General features: G+C 39.0%; 1 protein-coding gene across 3 annotated transcripts in view; it reads left to right on the top strand.

Moving 5' to 3' along the window:
• Nucleotides 1-26,941, top strand: part of RSPO2 (R-spondin 2) — a 143,677-nt gene extending 116,736 nt beyond the window's left edge. For all 3 annotated transcript variants that reach the window (XM_077846963.1, XM_077846962.1, XM_077846964.1), the window contains one exon: nt 25,104-26,941. In XM_077846963.1, coding sequence (XP_077703089.1) covers nt 25,104-25,219 — 116 coding nt within the window. In that variant the 3' untranslated portion in view covers nt 25,220-26,941. The remainder of the gene's footprint in view (nt 1-25,103) is intronic.
• The last annotated feature ends 358 nt before the right edge of the window (nt 26,942-27,299 follow it).

The raw sequence follows: 27,299 nt of genomic DNA, 5'->3' as shown, positions 1-27,299 counted from the left end.
TTGACTGTTCTCAGATCATTTCTCCTTATGGCTTTCAGTTGAGGTGACTGGCTCACCTGCCTTCCTATCTTCAGACACTGTACCTACTGCACTTGCATTTTCTCATGGGAAAAAAACACCACTTTCTTTCAAGGCTACGCTGGTATTCCTGAGTCTTAGCCCTTCTCCAGGAAGACCTTATTTATCTGTTACGACTTTTTCTTTATTATGTTTTAATCCTCTATCCTGTCTTGGTTGCCCTTATTACCCCAGCCCTGATTTTCCTATTTCCACCTGGTTTTCCCCCTTGGACAGCAAATTAAAAACATCTGAAATGACTCCTAATTCTCCTTTCAAACAGGCTCTTCTAAAGGCTCTGCTCTATTTCAGAGGCTGGCATCACGTCCCTACTCATTTTAGCCACAACTTGCAAATCATCCCAAACTCCTCTCTTCTTATTTCCCTGTCCGTTTGGTCACTGATTCCACTTGATTCTACCTTCACAGCTTGTTGCTGCTCCTTATCTTTGCCCACTTTTACTAACTGATCTCTTGACTGGTCTTTTTTTTTTTTTCTTTTTTTTTCTTGAAACCAGTTCTAGAAGAGAATCTCTTTAATATGTAAGACTAGAATTTTTTTTTTAAGATTTATTTATTCACCCCAGAGAGGGGCGGGCAGGAGAAAGGAGAGGGAGAAGAGAATCTCAAGTAGACTTCCCGCTGAGTGTAGAGCCTGACATGGGGCTCCACGTCACAACCCTGAGATCATGGCCTGACCCCAAATCGAGAGTCAAGACTGAGCCATCCAGGTGCCCCAAAACTAGAACCTTTTTATCTAACTTTCGTATCACCTTGAAATAAATATGTAACTTTATTAAATGTTATTAAAATTTCTATGTTAACTATTTAGTGACATAGTTTTTTTTTTTTTTTTTAAGCACATGTTGCATTTCTTCTATTAGTGTGGTCATTTTACTTTAAATTTTCGGCCAACTGCTTATTTCATGTTAGTTGTTAGTCTCTAGTTTTGTGTAATTGGACTTCTGCAAATTTTATTGTATTTTTACTTTTCTATTTTTGGTATGGTATTTCTGTGACTGGATACAAATGATCCAATTAATTTTGTAAGTGCCAAGCATCCAAACATAAAGTAATACAGAGTGATAACATTCATGTGCTTTGACAGCATTTGAAGGGAAAATAAAGGAGGCTTGTGTCACAAGTGTACTACAGATCTCAGATTACCAAGGGCATTACCGGACTTTGGGTATCTTGGAACCATAAGTACTGCAGAGCTATGATTTGGAGGATATGTGAAGAATAAAGACCTACTTTATATTAACTTTTCTTTTTACTATAAAGGAAATAGCATTAATTTGAAGAGAGTTAGTTTATACAAAGTAACTCTTGTTCATTGTTGGTTTCAAGTTTTTAGTGCAAAATTAGAATTATTAAGTAGTTTAAACCTTAAATTTGCATCTTGTAATTAGCTTAATTTCATGTCACAGGTTTTTATGGGAGCCATCTAAACTTCTTAATTCACTGGGAGAGTGCATTATGTTTCCAGCCTGAGTAGAGGAATGCTGGATTTTATGTATGTCCTGAAACAAATTAGCACAGTTTGGTTAAAACAGCTGCAATGATGACAAACAAATTGGATTATAAAATCTTACTTGGTAGTTTAGCATGTCGATTAGCTAAGTTAGGATTTGAACCATATCATACAGTCACGAGATGAAAAATGACACACAGTGCTCAAGCTAAGTGTCTGCTAATAGGGCCAACCTCAACCCCTGGCTCTGCTCTCAATCTAGGGAATAGCATATGTCCTCTTCTGACAATAGTCCAGGTTCTCCATTAAATTGTTACATTTAATAGGGCTTGACTGAGTACCCATGGTGAGTTAGAGGACTTATTTAGAGATGAAGCAACATACTTGGAAATCATTACATTAAAGCAAGACTAATTTCAGTCCCTGGTGCTTTGCTGTTTGGTGTTGTGGTTCAGAATGCATCTGCCTATCATGAAAAATCCTGGTGGTGACCTGGTGTAACAATGTAATGCGGGAAATTTGCTGGATCTGATATATGAGCGGATTTAGAATGTTCGTCAGCAGGAAGTTCAAAGTTGCAGGATCCATGCTGCTCCAGAAATGGGGGCAGTGGGAAAGTACTATAGTAAGAGGAACTGGGGTCTGGCCAGGAGAACCTGGAAAGTTTAGGTCCTCTTTTATCTTCATTCTTCTTTCAAGCCACATTCCTACTCCACTTCTACTTGATTTGTAACTCTTGAAGCGCTTACATAAGCAGGCACTACAACATAATGTTTTAAGAGTAAAAGCCTTGGAGCTCACATTGGGCTCCTTGATTCAATAGCTCTGTGACCTTTGCAGCTTCTTACCTTCACAACCCTCAGTTGCTCCATCTGTGAAATAAGGCCTGCCTTCAGTGTCGTAATGAACACTAAACGGATCAGCCCATGCAAGATGTGTAGGACCTGGGTATATTTTAATGATAACTGATAAATGATGTTGTTAACTTCAGTCCACTTGAATATAGAGAAAGCAATCCTGATGGTAAGAATCACCCAGAATGCTCAAACTAGGAAAGAAGATACATGGATTCTTTCTATGAATATTATAGCTGAATTGGGCTTTGTAATCTCTACTGGCAACATTTTTTTTCTCTCCAGATATTTTACCTAATAGCTTCTTTAAAAATCAGAGTTAATAGTCTAAACATATTGCTTTGCATTTCTCTCCACAGTGGGGAAACCTGTTAGGGTAGGTGGGGAAAAATACAAGCAGCAAAGCAGCTATTGAAAAGATGACATTCATAGGTTTCTAAGTTTTCTACAACGTATCCTAGATCGTTGTAAGGTGACGGAGGGTGAGAGGGAGTTTGAAAGTGGCCTTCAGCGATTTTGGAAACTTAATTGAACGTTTTCTACCTTAGCAAAGCTAAACCCATATATCTGCATAATCTCTTCAAGCTTGTAGTTATTGAAAAATTTCTATCTTCTCTCTCCCTATTCTTAGCCGAGAGCAGCTTGCACATTATTTGCTTACTTGGGTGCTGTTCTGCAAGTTCGTCTATTTAAAGCTTGTGAGGCAGCCAAGCCACAGGATTTGGCTGGCTTTCAGCTGCTAAACAGGGGGCATGTAGCTTGCCATTGGTCCCCAACTGAGAGAACTGTGGGTGTAATTTCTTTTCTGGTAAACATCCATCTCAAAGTGAATTTATCTCCTCTACACATTTGTTTTCCTTCGGGTGTGTTTTCCTTTTGTTGCGTGATCCTCACTTCGTTGGGCAGGAGTACTTCTGTAGTGTTCCTTATCCTCTCCAAACAACAAAAAATTACTTTTGCGAAGCTGTTTAAATAAGAGGATGTCAAGTAAATCCCATCCTAACCGGCAGTAACTGCTCATCAGAGGCGGGAGGAGCAGCTTCAAATTGCTCTTGAAGTCAGAAAAGGAACAGCGCGTGGCGGGTGGAGTTGGGCCTGCACAGCCGGGACTGGGGCTCACAGCAGTGTCGGGGGGTGAGGTCAAACCTCTGTGGCTTGGCTCTGAGTTAGATCGTTCCATGCGGCTGCTTTAAGGAAGGCAAAGAAGATCTATTCCTTCTCTCACAGTATCACTGATGGTCTTTTTTCTTAGCATCCGTGATACACCACCATTTCTACCACTGCCGTATATCCAGTGCTTACCATGTGCCATGAACTGGGCAAAAACTTCATTTTCTTGTTTAATCACCACACCTTTTTTTTTTTTTTTTTTTTTTTTTTAATGTGGTAGGAGCTACTGTTTCTCACATCTTATAGATGATAAACCAAGGCTTAGGCAAGAGACCAGCTGTGAGGCTTTGGATCAGAAGTGGCAGGACTAAGGTTTACACTGAGGCTCTCAGGCCCCAAAGAGCGTGTTCTTAACCTCTATGCTATATTGCTTTCCTGAACTAAGATGATTGTTGGAAAATATCCATGGTAGGAACTCACCACTTTTAAATGTTCCATACATAAAAATTTGGAATGGCATTTCTCCCAGTTCCGTTACTTTTATATAATGTAAGTACTTCTAGTAAAGGGAATCAAAAGGTTAGGCTAGAAAGCTTTATATAATTTGGCAAGACTAAATTTTTAGTTTCTTGTTTAAAATAAATATGACATTTCAAAAGAAGAATAGGCAGTATGTGTTTATATAAAGCCAATTATTTATGCAAACTTTGTCAGCTAAACAGTACATCTGTTAACTATATATTTTTAAAAAGGGTAGTAAAGGATGATCTAATAAGGCATAAAGACCATAAAGATTATATGGAACCTGGTGGCCAACGATTTTTTTTTTTTCTCTGAGAAACCATACTTAACCACAGAAGAGGGTTTGGGGTTCAAATAATCAAGAGCTCCTTGGTACTTAAGGTTGTTAAAAATACTTAAGTATTCTCTTGGGTCTCTAAAAATACTTTGTCCAGGATAAATGGTTGTAGACATATTTTAAGACCAATAGATGAAGTAGATGAGCCCTCAGAGTCCTGTCCAGCACTGTGAGATTTCCTGGACTGCATTTAATAATTCTGATGAGTCAGGAGATTTTTAGAACTTGACACTTAGCATTGATGTAAACAAAACAGAATTGGACTTGAGAGCTACTCTGTCATGTAAACTTAAGTTTTAATATTTGAACATCCTTAGGATTGATGTTCAATGGCCTCTGGTTAAAAACGGTATCTAGATGGAGTTGTCCTAAAATACTTAGAGAATGGAATGGGTAAAACTGTAACCTGTTGTCAGAATCCAAAAGGAAGACCCAACAACAAAAAACCAAAAGGACTGGAGTGAAAAGCATAAGTCAAGGGGCGTTTATGTGATGCTACTGATGACCATGTCTACCTGAGAGCTAGAAACAGCTTCACTCTCAACCAGCTGGCCCCCAAATCAAAAAGGAAAGTTCTCTGCCAATGAGAGAACTGGACAGATGTCCTTTTGTTGCATGGCTTCTGCTTTATAACAATAGAATGATAATTATAAGTAATAATCAATACTTACAATATGCAGATATTGTTAGGCATATTAACTCATTAAATTACTGCAGTAATTGTACAGGTTAGGTACTGTTGTTATTCCTGATTTCCAGGTGAGGAAGCGAGGCACATAGATGATCAATATTAGCTATGGTTTGAACACGTTCAGTAATGAAGTCGGAATTTGATCCAGATTGTCTGGCTTCGGGGCTAGTGCTCCTAATGATAAGGATAAACCATCTATGAAGCCAGATTCCTCTTTCTAACCTCTTTCTCTGTAAAGCCTTTCTGTTACATCTTCCTACAAGCATTCACCAACTCCCAGAAAAATAAATGCGTAAGAAGTAGGTGGCACACTGTGTCCTGCAAAGGGTGGTTCCTTTAAGTGCTTTAAGTCAAGGAAGTGACAGAAAGAACCCTAACAGGAATTACTGTTAAAGATTATAATTTAATGTATTTCCCTTCGGTGTGTTAGAAATCCAGACAGTAGGTAAGAGAAGGTTCCATACTAGTTCACCATAGTCACACCAGAGAATAGTTTCTTAAACGTTGGATTAGGTTGAGGGATGGGCCAATCAAGTGCTATTCATGAGTTGGGAGGAAAATGGAATTTAATCAACAAGCAGATGGACAGAGAGCGGGTCCTAAGGCAGCCCTCACAATTTAACTCCTAGATCTGAGTAAACTTGCTCTTTTTTGAAGGGGAAAAAAGAATTTATGGAATAATTATTGTAGAATGAGAGGAAAATAATTCAAAAGCTGCAAAGTTCAGACTCCTGATATTTCTGCATGAGAAGAACAGAAGAAAAATGTAAAGTTTGTCCTCAGTAGGATGTAGAGTAGACCTCTTTGTAAATTAGGTTAGAAAGCAGTAGCGCCTGAGTTGAGATTGATGGACGATGTGATCCCATGAGAAGGGAGGTCAGGCGAGATAAAGAATGATAGCAAGCTAAGCCTAGAACAGCCCATCACAGTGTTTGCTGGGGGAATGTCCAATACAGCATTGATCATTTGGAAAATAGATTAATGATACCAAGGAAAATCTTGAGAAAATAATAACATTTTAGAAGATAAGGACAAATTGATGAAAATGATGGTGGAAAAGCTGATAACAATAAAAAAAATTCAGTGGAAAAATGAAGAGCCTAGTTTATAGAGCCAGAGATAATTTTCTCAGCCTGGCAAAAACATTTGAATAAGAGAGATGAAGAAAAAATTCCACAAACATCTATGAAAATAAAAATCAAGCTGAGACTTGCAGTTTTAGTGTAAAAAAAAAAAAAAGTGAACTAGCATCTACCTTTTGAAAGATGAAGGATGTAACTAGATAATCTTGTCATCCAGCCACGTGATCTTTACTGGTACTCCGTGCTACCAGAATTGTCACTGTTGCAACATTTAATGTAATTACTGGCAAAAATTTTCACTCCAGATTTATGAAAGGAACCCTATCATAATGGATTCACAGAGTGTGAGTCCAGGCAAGAAGGACATGTGGGAAATCTCACCCACTGGTTCTCCCAATAGGAAAATGCATATTCTGGCTATCTATTGCTGCATGACAAAGAATCCAAACTTGGTAGCTTAAACTTAGTAAATTAGTAGCTTAAAATAATTTCTTCTTGTAAAAGAAATATTTCTCATGATCTGATGGCTGACAGGTTGCAGTTAGAGGCTCTCACTTGGGAGGTGTTCATTCTGTTTTGTCCTTTGCTGAAGATGGATACATCTGGAGGCTTCTTACCCTCCCGTGTGGTTCCTGGGCTGGCATGGCTGGAACATTTGGTGCTGGTTGAGCATCTCTCTATCCACATAGTTTCTCCATGGGTTTTGCTTGGGTTTCATCACCCAGAATGAAGCTGCAAGGCTTCTTAGAAAAGAAGTCCTAGAACATCACCTCTGTCATGCAAGTTGTTAAGGTCAGCCCAGACTCAGCGGAGCAACACACTCCACCCCTGGAGTGACATATGCATACAAGGAACCAAGAACATCATACCCTGAGGTCACACTGCCAGAGAACTACTCTATTTCCCAAATGTGGAAGCTTTCCCATACCCATAGAGTGCCATTGCTGGGTTAACACAAAACACACCTAGCAAAGAGTTTGTTTGGTTTTACTAAATTAGGTAATTTGGCTATTTAAATGATTTTTATTCAGAAACCCTTGGTTGGATTATTAAATAGATCCTTACTAAGGATTTTAGTGGTGTTCTGGAAAACTAGTTGGTATAGTTTCATAAACCGGAAATAAACTACTTTTTCCATTTCAAAGTGGAAGACGGGTTCTACTACCCAAAAATGTTCTATTCATTACGTTTTCAGGAATGGATTATATCCGGATACTGAGGGTTCCTGTAGTGAAAGGACATAAAGATACTCAAATATGTAACAATTACAAACTGTGATGCCAATGTACTCATTTTTTGGTGGTGTTGGTGGTGGGGGAACCTTTGTTAAGATATCCTAAGAAACTAGTAGTTGAATTATATGTTCTCATTCATTTGGGGAATATAAATAATAGTGAAAGGGAATAGAAGGGAAGGGAGAAGAAATGGGTAGGAAATATCAGAAAGGGAGTCGGAACATAAAGACTCCTAACTCTGGGAAACGAACCAGGGGTGGTGGAAGGGGAGGAGGGCGGGGGATGGGGTGAGTGGGTGACGGGCACTGAGGGGGGCACTTGGCGGGATGAGCACTGGGTGTTATTCTGTATGTTGGCAAATTGAACGCCAATAAAAAATAAATTTATTAAAAAAAAAACTAGTAGTTGATTAGCATTCATGATATGGAAACATTTTTGTTTAAAACACACACATGAGTATTTATAGGTATGTCTTTGGTTAACAATGGTTAATTCTAGGAGCTTTAAACATTTTACAGTGATTTTGTATTTTTAAATATCATAGCTGCCAAAATGTACATATAATTTATAAGTAAAGTTTAAAGAACAATGATAGAATAAAAACCCTGTACCCACCACTTAGTTTATAAAATAGATTATTGATGGCATCGTCAAAATGGCAGAGGAGGAGACCTCAGCCTTCAGTTCTCTCCAAATATCTGCAAACAAAAACAACTCTGGGAGAGCTCTGGGGTCCACTTAAGAAACTTCGGCAATGCTGTGTGACAAACTTGAGAGTAAATGATCAAAAAGGGAAGAAAGAAGTTTCTTTTTTTGTTTTTGTTTTTGTTTTTAATTTTTATTGGAGTTCAATTTGCCAACATTTAGCATAACACCCAGTGCTCATCCCTCCAAGCATGCCCATTACCCAGTCACCCCGACCCCCTGCCCATCTCCCCTTTCACAATTCTTTCTACTACCCCTTGTTCATTTCCCAGAGTTAGGAGTCTCTCATGTTTTGTCACCCTCACTGATCTTTTCACTCATTTTCTCTCCTTTCCCTTTATTCCCTTTTGCTAATTTTTATATTCCCCACATGAATGAGACCATATAATGTTTGTCCTTCTCCGATTGACTTATTTCACTCAGCATAATACTCTAGTTCCATCCACGTCGAAGCAAATAGTGGGTATTTGTCGTTTCTAATGGCTGAGGAATATTCCATTGTATACATAGACCACAGCTTCTTTATCCATTCATCTTTCGATGGACACCGAGGCTCCTTCCACAGTTTGGCTATTGTGGACATTGCTGCTAGAAACATCGGGGTGCAGGTGTCCCGGTGTTTCACTGCATCTGTATCTTTGGGTAAATCCCCAGCAGTGCGATTGCTGGGTCGTAGGGCAGGTCTATTTTAAACACTTTGAGCCTTGCCAAGAGCTCCTCCACACAGTTTTCCAGAGTGGCTGCAGCAGTTCACATTCCCACCAACAGTGCAGGAGGGTTCCCCTTTCTCCACCTCCTCTCCAACATTTGTTGTTTCCTGCCTTGTTAATGTTCCCCATTCTCACTGGTGTGAGGTGGTATCTCATTGTGGTTTTGATTTGTATTTCCCTGATGGCCAGTGATGCAGAGCATTTTCTCATGTGCATGTTGCCCTTAGCATTCCATCTCCCATGACTGTATTGGTCAGAGCCAAGAGAAAAGACCAAGCTAGAGAGTGTTCCCCTCTCAGCTTCCCCAGCCTTTTGGGGTGCTGCATGAAGGACCCACTTCCATCACCCCACCCAGAGACCAGCAAAGCTAAGATGTATAAATGACGGTTAAGAACAAGGCAGAAAAGCAGGAGCTACCAGTATCAGCCGCCCAGTGGGAGGCCCCACAGTTCCCAGTGACCTGTTCCACAGGTGACACTAGTAGCTTTCGCCAGTGAAGAAACCAAGGGTCACCCAGACTCTTCATGAATTTCACCAGTTTTTGCCCCACAGGTATTCATGTTTGCTGATACCAGCTGCCTGAGTCCTTACCCGCTCCCTGCCCTAAACCCTTGCTAAGAGCCCAGGACCCACACAGAAAGCCAGTCTGGGCCTCCATGGCTATGTGAGCACAAGACACCAGCTTAGAACATCCCCAGGGGACCCTCACTGCTGTGAGTGCTCTTGGGGCTAGCCCCTCCCTTCCCCCATGCACTTAAATGCTGCTGGGCTGCTGCCCATCCCTGGCCTCCATTGCCACGTGTGCACCTATGGTGAGAACAGCTATGAAAGTGTGTGCCCATAGCCACAGCACCCACAGCTGTTTGTGGGCCTGAATCTGGCCCTGTTTCCTATCATTGGCCTGCACCACTGGGCTCACTAGCACTAGCACCTCTAGCTGTGTACCTGTGTGCCTCTAGCCTAACCTCTGTCACTGGCCTCTGCTGCTATGCGCATGCCCATGGAGGGACCATGCAGCCTCAGGAAGGCATGCACACAGCCAGGGCCCTGGCAGCTGCCCGTGGACCCGGGTCTAGCCCTGGTTCCTGTCATTGGCCTGTACCACTGAGCCCACCAGTAGCTAGTTACCCCGGCTGTGTACCCACACCCACTCTGACTCCTTACACCAGCCTCTACTGCTGTGCGCCAGTGACTAGAACCAGGAGCCACAGGGGTGCATACTGACAGCCAGGGCTCCCAAAGCTTCCAGGGCATCTGCAGTTGGCCTTAACCTTTGCCCTTTGTCCTGGCTCCCACCACCATGTGTGTGTCTGCAGCTGGCCTCTGCCACTAACCAGGCACCTGCAGCTGGTTCCCTGTGGCCAAATGTGTGCACATCACAGGCTCCAGCCACCAATGCTGCCTGCTTTGGTCCCTAGACTCTGAACTTGGACCTGCTACTGAGGTCCCTGACAGCCCTCACAGCTTCTGTGGACCCCTGCAGCGGTCACCAAGGACGTGTGGTGTTTGAGAGGATGCCCACTCTTAGCACTCCTATACCTTTTGTACGTGTGTGATGAGAGCACCTGAAGTTTCTTTTAGCAAATTTCCAGCCTTCAATACAATATTAACATCCTCAAACTGTCTTTTACCTTAACTTTGAGGCTGAGAACACAATGGCGACAATCCAAATGTTGCCATTTTGCTTTTGTAACCTCTCCATTGCAGACTTCCCTAGAGGATTAAGTTTTCAGAAACTCTTTATGATTAGTCTCTGTAGTGTTTCTATAATGGAAATCCTTAGAATAGGATCTATGACAAAGTAATCTTTGTATCTGCTTTTAAGTTTTAACAAGTAGTGTTATGGTAAAGCTTTGAAAATCATATCCTATCATGAATAAAATGCTTCCCTGTCAATTCTGTGACCTTAGTGATATCTACATGAGATATTTATGAAATGGTCCCTTAGACAAATTTGTATTTGAGTTGAATGGAAGCCATAATATTTATTTCTCCCTCACTTTCCTCATCCATATTTTGTTTGTTTGTAAATACAGTACTGGGAAAGAGATCTAAAGTCCTGCTCTGCCCTTAGTAGGAATTGTTTTTCCATACTTTATGGCATAAAAACTGGATCCTTGGAGGAACTTCGCTGTTCAGGGTAAAATATTTTTTGTGAGAGCCAGAAAAGTAGCACTGATTAGTTATGACTCCAAACCATAAACTTTTACCATAATAACTTTGCAACTCTTTTTGAGTTTATGATTAAACCCCCAGAATTTTTAATGTTATATTTTAAGAAATATATAATTTGGTCATAATCCTAAAAATATAATTTTATGCTTTTTTTCAATTTGATTTTTTTATTAAATTCAATTTGCCAAGATATAGTATATAGTATAACACCCAGTGCTCATCACATCATGTGCCCTCCTTAATGCCTGTCACCCAGTTACCCCATCCCCCTACCCACCTCCCCTTCGGCAACCCTTTGTTTCCCAGAGTTGGGAATCTCTCATGGTGAATCTTCCTCTCTAGTTTTATGTTCTGAGATGCACACATACATATTTAAGCGTAAGTAAACAGTTTTCTCAAACAGTATATCCAGGTACAGTTTATGGAAGGCTATGTTTTAGATGCACATGTGCTTATGAATACACATGCACACACCTCAGAGAAACTGCACAGGAATTTTTAGGATGGGCTATTTCATGGCTATTGAAACTGCCTGCCAGTGACCTAGCATTTAAGATTAAATTGGTCATTAAAATATAACTGCAGTTGTCTTTCAAAGAAAGAAAAAATAGTTAATTTATGCTACAATTTAGCTTTTAATAAAACATTTAAACGATGAGCCCTGGGCATGCCTATTTTGGTGGTTTTTAGAATTTTTCGATAGTCTTGGAAAATGCTTACTTTAAGGCAGTTAAAGATACTTTTTTATGAGGTGATGAGTATATCAAAATATAAGTACGAATCCTTACCATTTATCACTGATACATTTTATCAGTTTTATGTTTAGAATCAAACTGATTGGAAGTGATTTCCAGAGTTTCTTAATCATCCCTTGTCTTCTGTCTTCTACTGTCAGAAAAACTGGTTACCTAATTTTTGAAAATGGCAAAGCAGGAAAGCTTTTTTACATCTCAGTAACTCAGTGTCTGACTTCCCTAATAAAGGAGTTATTACAATGATGTTAGAGCTCTGCAGCTTCATCTACTTTTGATGAGCAACTTAATGAAAGGTAGACTGTGGTTCTGCTTTTTAAAAGATTTTTTTAATGCCCTGTGAGACATGACATCTTTCTTTTCCTAGCCTTTCCCAAAAGTCCCTTTAAAAATGTTTTTTTTTTTTTCTTTTTAACATTTTTGTTTTCAGTCCCCTCATTTGGCTAGGCTGCATTGCATTATTGAAAGCGAAGTAAAGGGGCAGTACCTGGGCAGAGTGGATGTGCAGTGCTTTGCCCACTGTTTCCTAGTTTCAGTGTTCCTGACTTCCAACCATTAACAGGCATTTTTTAAAAAATTATTTTTATTTAGAGGAAGAAAGAAGAGCGAGCAGGGGGAGGGGCAGAGGGAGAGGGAAAGAGAATCTCCAGCAGGGAGCCTGAAGTGGGGCTCAATCCCAGGACCCAGAGATCATGACCTGAGCCGAAATCAGGAGTCCTGTTGCTTAACTGACTGAGCCACCCAGGCGCTCCTCGGCTGTTAATGGGAATTTTTAACTTAACTACACTGATCAGTTTAGCTCCTGTTTCAACACGGGTCCTGAGCCTGCTGCCCTGCCAAGATGGTGAGAAGGTAGTCTTTTTTTTAAATTATTATTTTTTTTAAAACATAATTGCTCACTGATACTCCTTATGTAGTTTTTTATAGTGGAACTCCAGGTGATATCCTTACTGTAAGTATAGTAATTTGGAAGATGAATCTCCTCTTGGATCTCTGATTCAATGAAGATTCACTTAAAATCATTACAGAGCTTCTGGGTGTCATAGTGAAGCAAGGACTCTTGCTTTCAGCTCAGGCTGTGATCTCAGGGTCATGAGATTGAGCCTGGCGTGGGGCTCTGTGCTCAGTGCAGAGACTGTTTGAGAATCTCTCTCCTTTTCTTTCTGCCCCTCCCCACTAAAATAAATCAATAAATCTTTAAAATTGTTTCCATGAGGTCTTACATTTTTTCATGTTAATTGTAAAATTTGGTTTCTCATGATTTCCGTTGACATCTCCGTTAAATAAAACTGATTAGAAAATCGTGATAGAAGTAATGCTTGGGAAATACTGCAGATATTTACTGTGTGGATGTGGATATGTACATGAGCAGTAGTTTCCTTTGATTTTAGTTTGTATGATACGTTTAACAGTAAAATATACTTTTTTCTGGAGAGTAAAATATTTTTTATTAAACACCAGGATGTTTGTAAAAAATAATTACCCACGTTCTGTTCTTTTAATATTTGGCAAAGACAAAGATATTAGGATTCAAGATAACTTAGCAAGGTTTTAGACTTTGTAAAACCTTAGAAATGTGATATCTCTAATAATCATTAGGTGTGTTGAACATGTTATTTAGAGTTCCTTGTCCAGTATTTTCCCTCTAATTGAGATCCATTGCTGCTACTTGGGTGGTTGACAAAGATTGTACAGTGAATGTAACATTTGTTTAGCCTTTACTTATAGATAGAGACTATTCATTTTGGCAAATACTTGTTTACTTTCCATGTCCTGCAAGAATTTTTTCTCTGTTGAGAAAAAAATGCCTTTTATCATCTTGGTCTTGTATCAAAATGACGATGGGACCAGCCTTCATTTTATGAATTTAATGGCCCAGCCATTTTACTGTGAATGGCCTGTTCATAGAGCATGTGGGAGTCTCTGATTAAAGGGAAGAGTGTTAGAACATTGACCTCTTCCTCTCCTCTCTCTCTAGACATCACATTTATAACACTGAGGTGAGGAGAGAGGGAGAGAGAGGAGAGGAGGGAGAGAGAGAATGGGATGATGGTTAGGAGGGTAAGCTTGGGGACCGGACTACCTGAATCCAAATCTGAACCCTGCCATATGCTGTCTCTGTCATCTTGGGTTACTTTACCTCTGTGATCTTAATGTAGGACTAAAGATAATATCTATTTCAATGGAGTATTTTTAGTATTAAATGAGTTCTATGTAAAACTTAGTACCTGGCACACAGCTAACACCAGATGATGATGTGGATGATGATTATTTAATTTGGAAGAAGCTTAGAGTACCTTTCTGAAAGAAAATAAAAAAAGACTTGGGCTATGCCTCCTTCTTGTAATACAGATATAATATTTTAATACCTCTGGCATTAGATTTTTTAAAAGATTTTGAGAGAGAGGGAGAGAGAGCATAAGCAGGAGAAGGGGCAGAGGGAGAAGCAGACTCTCTGCTGAGCAGGGAACCCAGTGTGGGGCTCCATCCCAGGACCCTAAGATCATGACCTGAGCCGAAGGCTGATGCTTAACAGACTGAGCCACCCAGGCACCCCTGCTATTAAATATTTGACACAATATTTGTGTCACTTGGTCTGAGGGGTACTTTTCTTCTCTTTCCAGTTTTTGAAGTGCCAACTCCATAGCCTAGTTAGGAAGAAGCCCCCAACTTGATAATAGTTTAAATTTTTTCAGTCACAATTTTGTTTTCTTTTTTTGTCAATTTAGAATTTCTGCAGACCAGATTGTCTTTCAAAACAATCTTGTTAATTGAATGAATTTGAGACTCAGTAGAATAAAGGAAGTTTCTGGAAGACAAACACAGGAAAAATGAGTCTGATGTAATGTGAGTGATCTACACCTTAGCTTGAGCATAAAGATGAGGGGCCCCTTTCCTGGGCATGTACCTTCCTTTTGACACAGGCGCAGCTTTGATGTCTGCTGATTCTTGGGGGCATCACCACGAACAGAACCAAGGGAGTCCCAGCACAGAGTGGTTTGCTTCATTTCACAATTTGGAAGCTATTTCTTAGCTCAGTTGGGAAGGAGGTTGCCATTTATTTTTGAAGTGCTCTCACATCCTCTTCCAAAGTTCATTCTTTATCTTGTCCATGTCCTTTTCCAAAGAGTTCTATGCTCTAGACTTGCATAAAATCTTAACTTTGTGCTGCATTACTTCTGAAGCTTAAAAACCATTCTGGATTTTCCATCTTGAAGGTTTCACTCAGGAGTCAGTGTATGGCTAGGGAGCCTATATTTAAAAAAACCTCCCTGGAGGATTCTATGTCTGGCCCATGAACTGGCTTTTGGAACCACAGGTCTAAACTTCCAACTCCCAGCTGAAAAAGAAACATCCTGTGTTTTCTTCCCTTGGTTTTTGCCACAGGCGCACTGTTGATACTGAGCTGGAAATGCTAAATGTGTTGCTTGACCTCAGGAAACTGAGGCTTTAAATGCCTTAACCCCAGGGAATAATTAATATGAGAACTGGACATTGTAGGCCAGGCCTACTGGGAAACCAATGTGGCCCAAGGGAACCCTGATATACTGGGGGACTGGTTGGGAAGATTGATGCCTTTCTTCAGCCTAGTATTTACTTATTAATTTGTTTGTTCAGCAGCCATTTAAATGATTATGAGATCAAAGACATTTTGCTGGGCACAGGGGATCCAAATAGTATAGTGGAAAGAGTACGGGTTTTAGAATCTGCCAGATGTTGGTTTGAATCATTGCCGAGCTATGTGATTTTGAGCTATTAACTTCTCTAAACTTACTTCCTCATTGGCAGAATGGAAATAATGCCTACCTTGCAGGCTGTCTTGAGGATTAGAAATAATACACACGAGGGCCCCTCCTGGTACTATAATTAACATTCATGCGCCAGGTATAGTATCTGGAACTGTACACATATTTTCTTTGCCCCTCATAGGTGGTACCTTTGATATTATCAATTTAGAAATGAGTAAACTAAGCATTAGAAAAGTAACTTACCAATGATCACTAGCTTCTGAGAGGAAGAGCTCTGCTTTGAATCTAGGTTGGTTTGACACCCAAACCAATGTTCCTAACAATGTATCCTAGATGCCTGCTCAGTCTAGTGTCACATGATTCTCCCTCCACCCCACACCCCCTCTCCAGGCTAGACCTGAGAGTGACCCATCCTAGGGGCTGGCCAGGCATCTGAGGCTCTTTGACAAGGTATGTTGAATCCCTCTCTGGGGAATATGCAATCAAACCAAGAGACTGAGGTAGTTAGAAGAGAGAGGTAAGCTGAAAGAAAGGTCAAGGGGTTTCCTCAGGGCCAGGGTTGCCTTTATAGACAGTATGTAAGCTGAGGTTGAGGGTAGAAGCCATGTGGATGGAGTTCAGGAAGAGCAAGAGAGTTCATTTTATGATGGATGGTGGGTTTGGTTCCTTACCACATTCAGTGTTTAGATCTAGTCCATATATCTTTGCTCCAATCCCTCTTTTAGTTAAGTTTGAATAAATATCTGCAATTTGATTTTTAGAAACACCAGGAGTTTAACCAGGCATTAAAGTGTAGCTATTTATAGTTATTTGCATAGTAGCCATGACATATAGGCAAACAAAATTGCAACAGAAGATGATGACTTTTTTAATGCAAGAGGGCTAATGTGCTGAGGGCAGAGGAGGGAATACACTTATGATGCTTCACAGAACAGGCATTTCCTTATGTAATCCTGTGCTGGCTGTCTTCACGTGAGGCTTGCTACTTACGTGAGCAGTGGCTTGGACTGATGACTCATTCTAACCCAAAAAGTAGAAATGGCTAATTCATTTTACTTGTAAGTATGTCTTTAAGTTCCACAGAAATTGTGTGGAATCCAAATTAAATAAATGTTTGCCATATGATGATAGTCCTAAATGTAGTATCTTGGACTTCTTTTTTTATTTCATGGTTACTGATTGAAGACCAAGAGGAAGGTATTAAATCCTCTTATTCTAATAGAATTATCTTAAAAGGTATCTTCTGGTACAGTACGAAGTCAGCTATGGAGGGACTTGAAATTCTTCTCTGGTTTTCCGGTGGTCCTATCAAATGAAATCAGTTGTATCATTTTCTCTGAAAACTGGATGTTTTCTGACTTAACTGAAGAGTGCCAAATGAGCCTCATAGTTTTCTGCAAATTTTTCTGCTTGAATTTAGGGTATGTAGCTATGAAACATTCCAGCAGAATGGTTTGAGTACTGAATGTTTTTCACAAAATTCAGCTAGGAAGGTATGTATGTAAAGTGCTTACAGTACATGATACATATTAGGAAGGCCCACCATCTCAATCACCCTACCTAAGAAACTTCCAGATTGCACCTTGCTAAAAGAAAAAGAGTAAGCATTGAGTTAATGCTGTGTACATTTACAGAAAGTCTTAGGCTACAGATGATATTTTGCAATTCATAGAGGGTTTTCAGTTATGAAGTTCAGAGAAATATTATCTTTTAACACTTTTCTCCCTCTTTTGAATAATAACTCTAAACTATGTTCTTATCCAGTGACCTTTAAAGCTGGAAAGGTACATAAGAGAGACCTTGAGACCTGATTGCCAGTCTAGCTCAGCTGCTAGGAAGCTGTAGGAATGTGGGTAGGTTGCTCGAGTTTTCTGTGCCTCATCTGCTTCGTATCTTAACCATTTAGCAGAATTGGACTACAGTAGGGGTAGCAAATACCTGCCATAGTCTGTCTCTCTACCCTCCCCAACATGGCCAACTGATCATCATCCTGGGAGGCCAAAATGATCAGAACCCTTTGTCAGCAATCAGCATGTGACAATCAGCTTTTATACTTAATATTAAATCTGTGGGCACTCCCTGGACCAGAAGATATAACAAAGATCATTTTTAGTTTTGCAACTCTATTTTTATTGATAAGGGATCCAAGAAAAGGAGCTGTTCTTTGCAAATAGTTTGTATTAACTTCCCCATAAAATGGCAACCTGGATGTGAGAATAATGCTTTTACCCTAACTCACTGTTTGAAAAGCACATTCATCTGACTTCTTATTAGTTCCCTTGACCCTCAGACATCTTTTCAACAGCAGTGCAGTTATACTTTTCCTTGTGCTGCCCTTGGACTTTGTTCTCCATTCTTTAGTCCGCTGCTTCCCACTAGAAGAGTTATGTTTTGATTTACAACCTTTGCCTTATGCCTATTTATGATAAATTTTAGGGACATGCAATTTCTCTTAGGGGAAAAAATTTAGTCGCTGTGACTGTAAGATACAAATACTTCACAGTTGAAAACACACTTATTGTTTCAGTAATCATAAAAAAGAGGTCATGAAAAATTATGTAGTAGGACATTTTGGTATAGAGCTTATCTTTGGCTTTAAAGGAAAAAGAAAAGCCTCTAACTGGGGTTAAAAGTAAGAAGTGAGAGCTCCAGAGCTCCCCTGCAGGCATTTTACACCAGAGATCCTTACCGTAAAAGTGAATTATTGCCCCCTTGTGGTAGAGTTATGTATTTATTTTCTCACAAGTGAAATGGTGGAGTATAATGTGTCTCTGCCACCTTGTCACTGTCATTAGTGACTAAGCAGTAACTTAGTTATTATGAAAGAACCATAGGTATTCTTGAAACCACCTCTACTTGTTTATTTATTCTCACCTATCTTAAACTCCATAGAATCTTATCTTTAAACTGATTTTTTTTGAAGTACCAGATATCTAAGAGTTTATATTAAATCAAATGGAATGGCCAAAATTATATGGAAGAAACCAAGATCTGATTCAAATTACTTTTCTGTAGTCCTTGCGACTTCAAATGAGTTTGTAGGGTTTGGGGAGTCTGTAGCAGGGGATTTTTCTTCAGAGCTATAAAATGGGGAAATTTTGCAAGACCATGTCCAGGAATCCTTATTTGTAAAGGTTCAGGTAATCTTTAGGATAAGCTTTTCTTTTCTTCCATTTTCATAACACTGAACATGAAACAAGACTTTAAACCAAGTGGGGCTTCCTTTCGACAAAACAGGGTAGACATCTAATATAGGAAGATTGGAGAGGTCTTATAGACAAAGCCATTTCATACTATTCTTTTTACAATAACAATGTGGCAAGTTTTACAAATAGTAACACACGGTCATAATTGGCTTATTGAATTAGTTCCTTACAAATTATCATAAACATACATAGGAATTCTGAATGATTTTCATGTTTACATATTTAGAGAAGTCCATTCTGTCAATTGTTTTTTTATTTTGGATGGTTGTTGCTCCCTGCAAATACCCTTGTAAGCAAAACAACTACTTGCGAGTTATCTCTGGGTTATGTGTAGATCTTTGAAGCACATGCTCTTTTATAGATTTTTTTAAAGATTTATTATTTATTTATTTATTCATGAGAGACAGAGAGAGAGGCAGAGACACAGGCAGAGGGAGAAACAGGCTCCATGCAGGGAGCCCGACGGGGGACTTGATCCCGGGTCTCCAGGATCAGGCCCTGGGCTGAAGGTGGCGCTAAACCGCTGAGCCACCCGGGCTGCCCCCACATGCTCTTTTATTAAGATGAAATGACTAAGTGACCACATGGAAGATTTTCACAATATAACTCAAAGTTCAAGATGCCCACTAAAATCTCCTCAGCATATAGCTTATTATTTTTTAGCACTTCAAAATTTGTTGGTTTGTGTCTAGATTCTTTTGTTCTCAAAAACAATTTGATCACAGTCAGGAGACAGTCACTGAATGAAGGATTTGTCAGTCCTTTGAAACCCTTCTATCTATGCAGTATTTATAGTGGAAAAGATGTTATTAAAAATCAGATAAATGTCACTAAGAACACTAAAGAACCTTGTGCTATAAATAAGGAGACAGAGCAGATTCATTTGCTTATTCAGGCTCTTTTCTCTGAGGCTCAGCTGATGTAAAATAACCATTAATATGTTATTAAGAACCGTTAGAGACAGTGGAGGATTTTTATTTTAGACTAAGTAGAATATACTGTGGTAGATTCCAGTCATGCTCATTATATTTGCCTACTTGGACACCTTTCTAGATTAAAGCAGCTTTGTGAACTAACATCCGTTCTTAATGCTAAAAGTGTTCAGGTAGTTCAGTAGTTCTCAAGTTTTTATATCTTAGATTCAATTATGATTGACCACTCTACTCAAAAGTCTGCTTCCCACTGGAAGAGGAATGTTTTGATTTACAACCTTTGCCTTATGCCTATTTATGATAAATTTTAGGGACATGCAATTTCTCTTAGGGGAAAAAATTTAGTCACTGTGACCATAAGATACAAATGCTTCACAGTTGAGAAAACACTTATTGTTTCAGTAATCATAAAAAAGAGGTCATGAAAAATTGTGTAGTAGGACATTTTGGTAATTTACAATTTTTCAGAGTTCTATAGTAAACATCTCTATGCATAAATCTCTGTCCAAGTCTAGATTATTTTCCTAGGATGAGTTCCTAGATCTGAGTCAAAAGTTATGAATATTTTAATGCTTTTGTACACATTGCCAGATGGCTTTTAGAAAGACTGTATCAATTTTATATTCTATAATGCATCCTGATGCCTGTCTTACCACATTCTCACTTTTTACTTTTAAGATTCTTGGCAGTGGCAATTCATTTTATTTGGCACTTTTAATTGTGAGATTCGATTGTTTCATATATTTATTAGCTGTTTTTATTTCCCTTAAGAATTATATTTAAGTCTTTTGTCTGTTTTTTATGAGCTTTTAAAATATTTAGGAACCAACTGGCATTTTTCCAGAGAATCATCAATCACTCTTAAATAAATAAATCTGTTGCTACTCATTCTTGGGCAAACTCAAGCTGCCCATATGAGAAAGAGAAAATAGCTCAAAATTGCTATTCATTGTCTACAACTCAGTCCTTGTGAAGAGTGGAAGCAAATTTCTCTGTTCTACATCTAGTCGTGTCCTCTGAAATATAACGAAACTCCCCAGCTTTGTGGTTTTCAGGTTTTGTCCCTCAATTTCAGCTGCTCTGAAGAATGACCCAATCTCTGAAATGATCCCCAAGTCTCCTTAGTGAATTTCATAAATACAGTGAAACCCAGGTTTCAAGTTAGTATCACAAAGATAGCATTAAAATTTAATATAAATTAGTCCTGATTTCAGATGATCACCTTTGTCATCACAGTTGTGGCTTTAGCAGTGGAAATTACATTTGTCATAATTGTGGCTTATTTTCCCGTGTGTGTGTGTGTGTCCATGAGTGCATGTGCGCAAGTGTGTGTGTGTGGAGAGAAAGGGAGGGACTTTTGTTTCGTAGTCACAGCTACTGAATTTTTTCTTCAAAATTCTCTCATTTCATTTACCGTAAGAAAGTCTTCCTTAAAACACTTAGTAATCTTTTTTTTTGAATTATATATATATATTTTAATAATAAATTTATTTTTTATTGGTGTTCAATTTGCCAACATACAGAATAACACCCAGTGCTCATCCCGTCAAGTGCCCTCCTCAGTGCCCGTCACCCATTCACCTCCACCCCCCGCCCTCCTCCCCTTCCACCACCCCTAGTTCATTTCCCAGAGTTAGGAGTCTTTATGTTCTGTCTCCCTTTCTGATATTTCCTGCCCATTTCTTCTCCCTTCCCTTCTATTCCCTTTCACTATTATTTATATTCCCCAAATGAATGAGACCATATGTTTGTCCTTCTTTATTGGAAACCCTACATAACCTTTGTGCCTCAGTGATAGATGCACAAGAATCATTGATCCCAATTATGTAAAAACTTACCTAAACCTAGTGAGGGGAAAAACCTTTTGAAGACTTTCCTCAACTTTGGGGCTTAGGAAAGAATGAAGTTCGTGCCTGCCTGGCAGTGGAGTCCATATTTTCACAGCTTCATGTAATTTGTGAGTCTGCCTGATATCTTGGTTGAAAATATTCTATCCTATTTCTAATAGCAGTCATCTACAGCTGGCCGTTAGGAGTATTTCCATAAGGGACTGTTCACCTTTCTCTGTAGAAGAGTTGATAGGTTATCCTGTTGGACCATTTCCACATGTGTGCAAATCAATATAATTGTGTTGGTTAGAGCGTGGTTTTGATGGTATCTTTCTAACTTTGTTTTGATGATGATCTTGTCTTGCTCATGACATTTTATACAACTTTCTGGTGAAAAAGGATCAAGCATTTTCATTCTATAAATGTAAAAACTGAGGGTCACAAGTATGATGCCTCAACAAACCTCTTAGTTACAAGACCACGCTTACCTATTGGCTCCCTTTCCTTCTGCCTTTCTCTACTAAACCCTATTGCTTCCTTAACTGTAACATCTGAGCCAGTCATCTTGCATCCATAGAACAGTGCTGAAGAGATTGACCAGTGATTTGTCAAGGCCACTATTCTTAAAGCACTCAGGACAAAGATATGCAAATTTGTGATTAAAGTTGGATATAGCTGGAGGCTGATAATGTCCTCATTAAACTCAAACCTTTTTCTGCTGATCTTGGGAGTATAGTTTCCAGGCTGTCACTTGTGAGCTAAAAAGAAAGCTAAACCCATGAATTGAATTTCTCTTAGGGCGACTGGCATCATACTTGCCTTTAAATGCTTCCTGTACAGAGTGAATGTGCTTAAGAATGTGAAATAATCTGAAAGTCTAGAAGGCATTCTCCAAGTCTAATCTCATAGTCTAAACAGCCACAGGTGTAAAGAAACAAACATAAGTTAGCACACTTGAATGTTCAATATAACATATTTTCAAATGTATAGATCAAAACAGTATTTGTATTTTCTGTTAGCTTTAATCTTACCAATTTCTTAGGTTTGAAAATCTTAGCAGAGTTCAGAAGAAAATATGTACAAGATCTTTTTTATACCTTAGGTTTTATTTTAGTATTTTTTTATTACCTTGAGTTGGGTTTTAAGTCAAAATAGTCTACTACGGACCACAAAATATTTTCAGTTAATTTAGGCCTATCTGTGGTCAAATCTTGGCTAACCATCTTAATTCTCTGGTATTTGCAATGTATCCTACATGAGAAATGGGGCTGACCAGAAACAAAACCAAGCAATGAACCAATAGCATAGAGATGTCATTCAAAAGAGACTTCTGAGGAAAATTTTTAGGGTTGTAATTAGGTCTCCCAAACATCTTTAGTTGAAACCAGTACCATATAACTTATTGCCAGTGGAATAGTTGTACAACTTGAAAACTTATTTTATGTAAGTTTCCAGAAGCATTGCTGAAATTTTGGCCACACCATGAACTCTTTAATGCAAATATTGAGTAACTTTCCTATCACACTATATTATATCAGCCAGCAAACCCGAGGACCATTTGATATTGACGATTACATCAGAATGATATATTAGGTAAGTGGCATGAAATTGACCCTCTCTTAAAATAAGAATTTCCAGTTATTTAGCATAGATTTTTCTGTTAGCGAAAGTACTGTACATTTTTCACATGAAAAACTGAAATGATGAATGTGAATAGATTTCTTGAACAAATAGCATATTTTTATCTTAACACATTTAAACATCTAGTAATATTATTTTTCCATTTACTCAATTTCAATTTGCTTTTAAAAGAAACTCCAGGCTTTGATTAAATTAAACATCAGCTCATTTTTACAGTGTAGTCAGCAGTGATTTTAACTAAAGTTTTTGTTGTTTGTTTAGAGAAAATATAGAGCTAGGGAAATCTTTAAAAATTTTATAACTGAAGCTTCTTTTAAAATATGAAATTTTATGTTAAGTATTTCCTCTCTCTGTCTTCATTAGGTGTGTGTCTCATCATTATATCTAAAGTAACTTTACCACTTCTTTGATTAATGATGGTTTGGACTATGGTTTCATTGGGTAGGATTAACTATGTTTAAAGATGGCAAGATACCATGTAACACTAATGCTAGAATTTAATAAGAACCAGAAATTAACTTCAGGGGCTGTCATAATTTACTGTGAGGGCATGATTATATTCTGATTATTTTGCTTTAGTGTCCTATTAAAATTATTCTTTATCTTGTGATAAAGTTTTACTCTGCAAATGCTTGTTAACTGTCAACTATGTGGCAACCATGTGACGGTTTTCCATCCCAAACAAAATGAGAAATCCCTCCCTTGTTTAGAAATCTTCTAGACTCTTGTAATCTAGTATGATTCTGCTTTCCTAAGGCATAGATCTAGCTCCCTAACTTCTGGCCTGTTTCTTTTCCTTTTCTTACCTCAGCTGCCACCTCCATTGTCTCAACTGAAAAGCTGGCCAGCTATGTCCCTGTGATAAAGGGTCTTGGAAGGATGGAAAGCATGTGTTAGAACTGAATGTCCTATTTGTGGTACCGATTACTATAATATCTAAGAGCTGTACTTCACCAAAGAGAGAAGTTATGTAGGACTACACAATTAAAATGGAAGTAGGAAAGTTGACAGTCTGTTGAGGGAAGAATCTTTCTCTTCTGAAGGTGTATGGTGATTACTTAATTTCTGCACAACTCAGTGACCTTTAAGCTCTTTTCTGTCCTAAAATTCCCATGATTCCTGTGGGTTTAGAACCTAAATTTTTTTTCTCTCACGATCTTTGGTATACATACTTGAAATGTTGAGATGTTGTAAAAACTATGGACCACACCACAAGATCCAAGAAGTGAAATACAGTGGAGGCAAAGGGAGAGCTATATTAAAAAACTCCTGATGGAGACAAATCTCAACGATTTAGCTAATGGTCTGGTCTTCCTGATGGTGGAAGCAAAGAGGAGAATAGGCTTATGTGGTGGCATGATCTTCTGGTAGTAAGACACCTATTGCCAGGTCTTCAGGACAAACCAGAATTTTTCTTGCTCACAATAATCAGAATAACTGGTCTAGAAGATTTGTATAAGAGGCCATAAGCCACATAAGGAATGGTGTCCTCATGAATTTTTATAGAAAACAAAGAAGTATTCCACCTATGTCATTTCATATGCGGGCATTTGGAGAGCAGGGAAGGAATAATGTTAGAAGCAAGACTTTTTTTTTTTTTTTCTCCTGGGGGTGAGGGCAGGGAGAAAGGAGTTTGAAACTTCTGGTATATTTACTGTAGATAGATGCTTATTTTCTTTCGACCCACCAACATGTGGAGCAGGAGAAAGATGTAAAGATGTCTAGTAAAGGGTAGTATTGTTACAAGTCGGAGGGGATAAATGGAATTTTTGTGGCAGGATGATATTTGCAAGACTGATCAGGCCGCTGGGAGGTTTTTAAATATGCCAGTTCCCTATAACAGGAAGATCAGTCTCTGTTTTAGACAGCATATCCAATTTAGTAAATTATTATTATTCCGTCAAAATTAATGTGAACAATTTTCTCTTTGAGGCTGCTTTTTCCATAGGTGATGTTTTCCAGATGGGCTTTGTGTAAAGGTCTTAATGTTTTGTGTTTTCTTTTCTGACGTGTCTTCATTTCTTTCTCTTTCCCCCATTGTAGGAAAGAGAGCCCCAAAGGCAAAGGAGAAGAAGAACAAGAAAAAGAAGAGGAAGCTGATAGAAAGAGCCCAGGAGCAACACAGTGTCTTCCTAGCTACAGACAGGGCTAATCAGTAAAATAAAAGACATGTAGGGTAGATTTTTTTGTTGTTGTTGTGGGGGGGGTATTTTTGCAAAAGTGCACAAAGCTACTCTCCACTCCTGGACACTGGCATGTGGCACTTGCGCTGCTTTGACCAGTATCTGTTCCTAGTAACCTTGTGAATGGAGGAGCCACGAGCGTGGCCTGTTATTTATGCTTTGATTTGCATCTGGAGACTGTGAAGGCAGGAGCTTACGAACCAGTGGAAGCAGAAGTAGGGGTCCAGCGTATGCCTTGGCTCCATGTGCCACTGAGAGATCGTGGCACCATGGAGGGGGCAAGAGCTGTGAGGCCACAGACCACCACTGGAGAACAGACTTGTGCATATTTGTGGGGAAGAAGACACTCAGCAGGCAAAGTGCTGTTTCACTGGCAACCTTGATTTCTCACATTGTGCATTTGCAAGGATAAATGTATGCAGAGATCCGCTTTGAGCTGGGGGTATGGTCCAGGAATTCCTGCTCAGCCTCACAGTAGCTCCAACTTGTACATATTCTGTGGGGCAACATATAAACCTCCTACTTACTGTATATTTATGCTTTCTGATGTGTAACAAGTCATCCCCAATTAATGTCACTTTGTTTCTAGTGGTTCCTAACCATTGTCCAGTAAATGACTGTTCTAGATTTGCGAATTGACCAATGTTTTGTTGCCCCTTGACATTTAACTTTTCTTTTGAGGGCTTATTTCCCTTTGTAAAAATAGGATAAGCTAGTTTGTACATAGGCTCAAATGACCAGTGTCAAAGAATTTGAATATCAGTAGACCTTCCCCCCTCTGTCTCCTCATGCAGATAAAGCATGTGATAGGCAGAAGCGGAAACTCCCTTTCCATCTGAGATGTGAGGACTTTATGAAACACAATTGAAAACATGAGGAATGACATGCAGTCCCTTCTAGTACTCATCATGCTGTCTCACTGCCTAGCTAGAGAATTTTTCAAACTTTTGTTTCAAACTTTATTATACACACACACACACGCATTTATTTAAAGCCATCCCTGACTTACCATGACAGGGTACATAACAATATTCTTGGGTCACTGTAGAAATTACCATCATGAGACCATGCATAGAATTCGAGGAGAAAATAGGAATGGATCCCTATAACTGCTGGTCAGATCTTAACAGGTCTTCTTGGAGCCAAAATCGGTAACCTTTCCAAGACAGAAGAACACTGTGGAGCCTTCCAGGGGACTTTCAGAGGAGTTGTGTCAAAAACATCATTGTGTAGTTGGGGGAATCCATTCCTAGAGGGTTTTGAAATTGGCTTCTAAAAGCATCATTGTTGTCTTGACTAATTCAGAAGAAAATTAGAACAAAGTGAAATGGTTACAGATGTTTAAGGGAAAAAAAAGCAAGGTAAAGCCTTTTTTCTCACCTTGCATTGGCAAAACTACCTCTCCACCATTTTTGTTTAACTTTTGAGTCAAAAGCATCTTACCATAAGTATGAATGTCATATACATCATTATGAGAATACTATTGCTATGAGATAAGAAGCCATATATGAATGTTGTATACTACTTTAGGATTTGCATTGAATCCTAAAGTTTTCACCTCCTTTCAATCTATTTACACTATATTCCTATTTACTAAGTGGGGAGGGGGCTTCTTTATATAATGCTTCATCGTTAAAAAGTCAGTATCTGTTCTGTTTCTGAGATGATCTTTTCATGCATTAAAAAAGTTCAAAATTATTCTTTGTGGAAGTTTTCTTTAGCCATACATTTAGGGAAAAAAGCAATACTCTACCCCTAAATAATCCTTAAAAAAAAAAGCAAAGTTTTTAAAAACCAATATTAGTAACTATCTAGGAACTAGATGGGTATAAATTACACTAGAGTGGTTAGGAGTAGATCTTTTTAAAAACGATGATTTGAGAAGAGAGCATGCACAAGCTGGGGAGGGGCAGAGGGAGAGTGAGAATCTTAAGCAGACTCCTTGCTGAGCATAGGGCCTAATGTGTGGCTTGATCCCATGACCCTGAAATTGTGACTTGAGCCAAAATGAAGAGTCAGACACTTGACTGAGCCATCCAGGGGACCCAAATCCAAT

The sequence above is a fragment of the Canis aureus genome, chromosome 14, assembly GCF_053574225.1.
Source record: "Canis aureus isolate CA01 chromosome 14, VMU_Caureus_v.1.0, whole genome shotgun sequence".
NCBI lineage: Eukaryota > Metazoa > Chordata > Mammalia > Carnivora > Canidae > Canis > Canis aureus.
The sequence above is the reverse complement of the archived record's forward strand: the minus strand, read 5'-3'. Positions and strand labels throughout refer to the sequence as shown.